Below are 6,199 nucleotides of genomic sequence, written 5' to 3' on the forward strand. Positions count from 1 at the left end.
CACGAAAAAGACGAGTTGGAAACGTTGCGCACGACTACACAACAGCACAAAGTCGTGATCCCGTGATAAGATTATAGGATCATCGTCGTGTACTCGCGGAAGTCAATAGAAACGCCAAACTCGCTTGGAAGCTGGCGTTTGGGGAACGAAATTCTATAAGATCCTACACAGGAAGACCCCACGAAATCCTGATCTAACGACTGAGAGACAGCAAAACATGACACCATAACTGATTACATCAGCAAAACGAGAAAGACTTCAATAGCAGAACAATACCAGTCCAGATGGACCTAGTGCCATCTAGCAGCGATGCAAAGCAATGGAACTAATTCGACCACTACCAGACTACTACAGGAAAATGAATGAAGGGTGGAAGCTAGAATGGGAGAATCCATGGAACAGCGCAAGGCTTCGATAGCACAGGGGCATACAACACAATAGGCTTAAAAATATGCTGGCCCACCGTTCAAGGGTTACTGGCCCTCGCCGGCGTCACCTTTCGAGGCTTCTTTGCCCTCCTCTGCGCCATCCTCCTGCCACAGAAAATTTCAGATTATAGCTCCAGATTTCTAAGCACCATTTTTGATGGGACAGGCTACCGATGATAAAGCTGGTGGGGAGGAGATACCGTGAGGTCGGAAGTCCAGAGGGTCAAGTTGTCCCTCAGGAGCTGCATGATCAGAGTGCTGTCCTTGTAGGAATCCTCTCCAAGGGTGTCCAGCTCGGAGATAGCTTCATCAAACGCCTGCAAAGAATAGTTGGTCATTAACAGAATTCACAGGAGGCAAACAAATGGTGGATTCTGATCATTACATTAAAGTTAACAGATCAGGAGATCAATAGACAATATCACAAGACAACACCCAGACACTTTGTCAAAGTAAAATTTGAACGCCAGGTTTTACTAATCTTCTAAGTCATAACTCCATTGGTAACATGAATAATCTTCTAAAAGATAGGCCAACACCAAACAAGCACTCTAGAATTAAGAAAAGGTAGGATGTGAAATGACAACTACTAGTAACAAGTTTTTCTGCTGCCAAGATTAATATGTGCAGCAGAAAGAGCCAAACGCTCATCATATCAATGTAACAACAATAATTACAAATCATACATTGTACCCAGCAATGCCAGTATGTCACAAGGGAGAACACATGTCAAACTGTCCAACTGACACAGGGGGCATCGCTACAACTCAGAAACGTTATGCAAAATTTCAAAATAAAAAAGCAAAGATAGAAAGGTAAACGAGAGACCAACCTGCTTTGCAAGGTTGCAAGCTTTGTCTGGAGAGTTCAGAATCTCATAATAGAACACCGAGAAGTTAAGTGCAAGTCCAAGCCTTATGGGATGGGTAGGTGCCAGTTCGACCAGAGCAATATCCTACACGGAACATTGCAGGATAGACATTTGTCAGAAAATACTGTCAAGTATAGTACACATTCAAAGAAATGCAATGGTCTTTCAGCATGATGAGAGAATATATCAACTACCCTAAAAACTCAATGGACTACAAGAAGTTGACTGTGCCAGCGACAAAATGAACCAACCTGAGCTGCCTTATAAGCCACCATTGTGCTCTCTGCAGATTCCTTCCTCTCAGCACTGGTCTTAAATTCAGCAAGGTACCTGCAATGAGTTAGCAAGTTAACAAACTAGATTAGTTCTTAAAGACTGTGGATTCAACTACATAGTACACTATAGCATTGCATCGCTTCCTAACCTGTGATAATCACCCTTCATCTTGAGGTAAAACACCTTTGACTCAGCAGCAGTAGAAGAAGGCACGAGGTGTGAATCAAGCAGCTTCAGGATACCATCACAAATATTGCTCAGCTCAGCCTCAATCTTGCCACGGTATTCCTTGATCAGAGTAACATGTTCCTCATTCTTACGAGATTCCTCCTTCTGCTCAATGGAGGAGACAATACGCCATGAGGCACGGCGGGCCCCAATCACATTCTTGTAGGCAACGGACAGGAGGTTACGCTCCTCGACAGTGAGCTCTTCCGAATCTACCGTCTTAGCCACCTTCTCCATGTACTCAACCATTTCTTCATACCGTTCTGCCTGCTCAGCCAGCTTGGCCATGTAAACATTCTCCTCCCGCGACATATTGATCAAGGAACAAGCTAACTGCAACAACAAAATAACACTGATAAGCCATCACGGAAATCCAGTAGAAACTAACAAAATCATCACAAAACATTCGGAACATAAATGAGTGTCAACTGAGATCAACATTGCCATTCAGCTCATTCAAGCTTGCGCTAACAGCATTCCTGAGAAAATAGCCAGTCTTGAAAATCTGAACCAACCTGTAATTTTCTGTCCTTCCAAAAAGGGCCAACTAATCTACACTAGCACCCAAGTTGCATTGTGATTTCTCAATTTCACATGATTACATAAGACTCCAGAAAATGGACTAATATCATTTCACAATGTGTCATGATCCCGATCAGTATGAATTACGGGAATCGTCAAATATTATCATCTGATACAGAAGGGCCAACAAAAATGGCTTCATACTCGTACCATAAACATAACTTCACTATTAAGTTACTTGCTAAAAAATCATTGACACGGACCAACCAGATCTGACCATAACAACATTTTATTAATTCCACATAATATAACTTTATTTCCCACAGACGCATATCATTAGACTTTCCACCCCACAGGTGCCCAGTATCGAAATCAGCCAGCAGACGAGGGAATCCAGCACATCTAAACAATTCACTAAACGAGAAATCCCATCAATCACCGAGCGGCAACAGGACGAACTCAACTTAGATCCACTAATCACAGGGTACGCGCACATCTAGATCAGATCTCCAGCACATGCACAGCCTAATCGATCGGATGAAGGAGCATATTTCCCCTTAAAAATCCATATATGAGCTCTCTGCCACTTCAAACATTAGACAGTCGCTGAACAAAAAAAAAGGGGTAACAAAAAATCTGGAGCTCACGCATGGTAATGCTAGCCAAATCGGGCGGATCTACGCGCCCCACACGCTGGGGATATCAGATCTCGTAGATCAAAGCCAAACGAGATCACCCAACAGTACCTTAAACGAGCAGATCTAGCCGCAGCCCGTAACAGCGCCCAAAAATTCAGAAAAACGGGGGAAATTCGCGGCTGCTCGTGTCTTTCGAAACAAGGAGAAACAAGTGGGATCAACAGGAGGGAACGTAAAAAAGAATTAAAAAAATCGCTAATCCTGACCTTCTGGGGCGGTGAGGCGTGCGGCGGCGCTCGGGCGCAGCGGATGCGGCTCGTCTCGTTGCGCGTGGTTCGTGCCGGGAGAGACGGGGCGGGGGAGCTCTAGGCCGCCGTCAGCGAGCCAGACAGGTGGCGCCACGTCGGCACCCCCGCGCGCACGGCAAGGCTGGTGATGACACCCGATGACATGTGGGCGCGTCTGTTTTGCGGGACCCATGTGTCATTGGGATTTATTGGTGCATGTAGTAGGTTCTTATGACATGTGGGTACGTCCTTATGACATGTGGGTCCGGTTGTGCGTGCGGCGTTGTAGCCGGGAAGTGGCTTGATTCTTTTTCTCCAAGGAAATGATCCTGTCTGCAAGCGGAACCGCACCATAACGACAACTTTATGCTAAAAAGATACTGATGAGATGATGCATACAACAGGAAAAAAGGCTTAGGTTATACACATCTAGTATTGACCAAGGCTAGGGTTTTAAAGTTAGAGGTTCAGATCTGTGACGGTTCTACAGATATTTAGCTTAGAGAGAGCTCCTTGGATCCAAGGTTAAGCCGAGCAGTGGCATGTGCCAGTGGGACGGTTAGTTCATCTTCAACAGATACTCAAAAATTCATTCCATATAATACTATTACAGCATCATTTGATACTATTACAACATCTCTTATTTTTTCATCTCCAACAGCTACCCTATTTCCTACCTTCCATTACTCTCCTCATTCCTCCAAACCCACAGTCATCCACTTGACACAGTAATACAGCTCCCTCAATCGATCGGCATATTTTCCGTTCCCGGCGTTTGTCGGAGGATCAACTCCTATTGCAGGGATCCCGAGAGACCACTTTTTAGAGATTCGGCCGGGGAATGATCCTGAATAAGTTCGTCGGAGAAATAAATGAAAGTGAACGTAAATGCGACGGCCGGTGGTGGAGGGATAATCGACCTAGTGCAAAGAGAAATAAATGCACCGGAGTTTAGACAGGTTCGGGCCGCACGGGGGCGCAATACCCTACTCCTGTATGGATGCAATAACTGTTCTGAGGGAGGTCCCCTGAGGATGTATCTGGTTACAAGAATATAGTGTCTAACTAAGAGCTTGAGGCTCCTTGCTCTTCGGCAGGAGCTCTGCTCAGGCTTGCTTGCAGTGTCTTCGTCTGTTGGCTTGGTTCGTTGCGGGGTTCGTCTTCTTCGTCTGGGTGTGTCTTTTGTTCCTCCGGTGTGCTGACTCTTTTATGCACTCGCCGGCCACGACATACCCCTAACGGGAAGGAAGGGGTACAAGTTCCAAGATGCCATGACTAAAAAAGGCGTCATCATTCCCTCTGGATGAAATGACTGGGGCGGTGGAAAAATGCGGCGTGCGTTCGGTCACTCGTCACTGTGGACGCCCTGGCGACGGGCGCCGTTGAGAGGGCCCACCGGGCAGCCACAGAGGCACACGGCGTGCCCGCCCTGTCTTGCCTCTGCCACGGCAGGGCGGCAGGCGAAACGCCTTGATCCTGGCGATGTTATCCCGAGACACACCGGATGATACGGGACGGGACCCGTGCAATTAATGGCCCCACGCCTCTCTGCCAAAGCATGGCAGGGACTGACACTGCGGCGGGAGCAGTTGGGGATGTCAGGCCGCGCACACCCATTAAATGCGGTCTCGGACCTCTGACTAGTTGACACCTCATCGGCGGGCCCCTCGGGGGCCCTTCTGGGTCGTCGGGGCACCGAGTGCTCGGGGGTACTGTTCACCTCCTCGAGCACCCTCTCCCGAGAATGCCTACCCTTGCCCTCGGGGTACCGGGCGCTCGGGGGCACTGTTTACCTCCCCGAGCACTCTCTCCCGAGCACTCTCGCAAGAACCTTCGGGGAACCGAGTGCTCGGGGGCTGCCACGTGCAACCCCGAGCACTCTCTCCCGAGCACTTTTGCACTGACCCTCAGGGAATCGGACGCTCGGGGGCTGCCGCACGCAGCCCCCCGAGCACTCTCTCCCGGAACTTAGCTCTTCTGATCGTCGGGGGACTAGGGTGCTCGGGGGTGACCGAGCACCTCCCCGAGCACTTTCTTCCCGGTACTTGGACTCTGCGGGTCATCGGGGAACTGGGGTGCTCGGGGACCAGAGGCTGTGGCCCCGAGCACCTTCTCCCGGAACTTAGATTTTTCTCATCCCGCGGGAGGGACCTCGCGGGATGGTGACACGTGGCCGACGGCTGGCCTGGCCTCGGACCTCAGGGACCCCCGGTTCCTGATACACCGACAGTAGCCCCTGGGCCCATTGGCAGGTGATGGCACGGAGACTGCGGATGGACCCTTCATTGCGGACGAGGCCGAGGCTGGCGTGGACGCCACATGGTAGGCTTTCAAGAGGTGGCCCTTTAGACCCGGGTCTCTGGTACAGCCCAGCGGGGAGACAAGCGGACGCATGCCCACACAACTCCTGAAGGGCATGACAATGGTACGGGCGGCACGCGCCGCTGCCGTGTAGATCGAGGAAAATACGCCTGACAGCCGCTGACGCTGCACGACCAGCGGGAGATTCGCCTGGCAGTTGCGTCGACCGAGGAAGCTGTCCCGCCGAGCGAACCGTTGGCAGGCGACATTTGAACTCTGAGATATAAAAGGGGGAGGGGATCGATCCGCCCCCCTCTTTACGCCTTATTGCGATCTTGCTCTTGTCTCCTTCGTGCTTCGGAGCCCTTAGAAACCCTTCAGGCGATCGGAGCGCTTCTCCTCCTTCTTCTCCACCACCAGACAACCTCCCCTCCCGTCGAGATGCCGAGAGCCGGGGGAGGCCGCCATGACAGGACTCCGGACAGCGTGCTGCCGGAGTCTCGCCTGAAGAACAAGGAGGCGGCGGGGAAAATCAGGAAGCTGCTGGTCCCCGAAGGCCAGGAGGGGGCCACGGTGGTAACGCCAGCGAACTTCCCGCCGGCAACGACCATTCCCGGGCGCATCGTCCTGTTCACGTCCTTTGTGGCG

General features: G+C 50.5%; 1 protein-coding gene across 2 annotated transcripts; it reads right to left on the minus strand.

Annotated features, from left to right (window-relative positions):
* Nucleotides 1–218: 218 nt before the first annotated feature.
* On the minus strand, nt 219–3,391 carry LOC133898953 (14-3-3-like protein GF14-C). Of its 2 annotated transcripts, none has more exons than XM_062339791.1 (6): nt 3,230–3,391; nt 1,724–2,136; nt 1,551–1,629; nt 1,261–1,383; nt 629–745; nt 219–533 (listed from the first exon to the last, which is right to left on the minus strand). In XM_062339791.1, exons 2-6 carry the CDS (start codon nt 2,113–2,115, stop codon nt 474–476), a joined length of 771 nt encoding a protein of 256 aa, XP_062195775.1. In that variant the 5' UTR covers nt 2,116–2,136; nt 3,230–3,391; the 3' UTR covers nt 219–473. The 2 variants fall into 2 exon arrangements, with proteins under 2 accessions (XP_062195775.1, XP_062195776.1); XM_062339792.1 differs by lacking the exon at nt 3,230–3,391 and adding an exon at nt 3,072–3,186.
* Between the last annotated feature and the right edge of the window lie 2,808 nt (nt 3,392–6,199).

Source organism: Phragmites australis, chromosome 18 (genome assembly GCF_958298935.1).
Source record: "Phragmites australis chromosome 18, lpPhrAust1.1, whole genome shotgun sequence".
Taxonomy (NCBI): Eukaryota; Viridiplantae; Streptophyta; class Magnoliopsida; order Poales; family Poaceae; genus Phragmites; species Phragmites australis.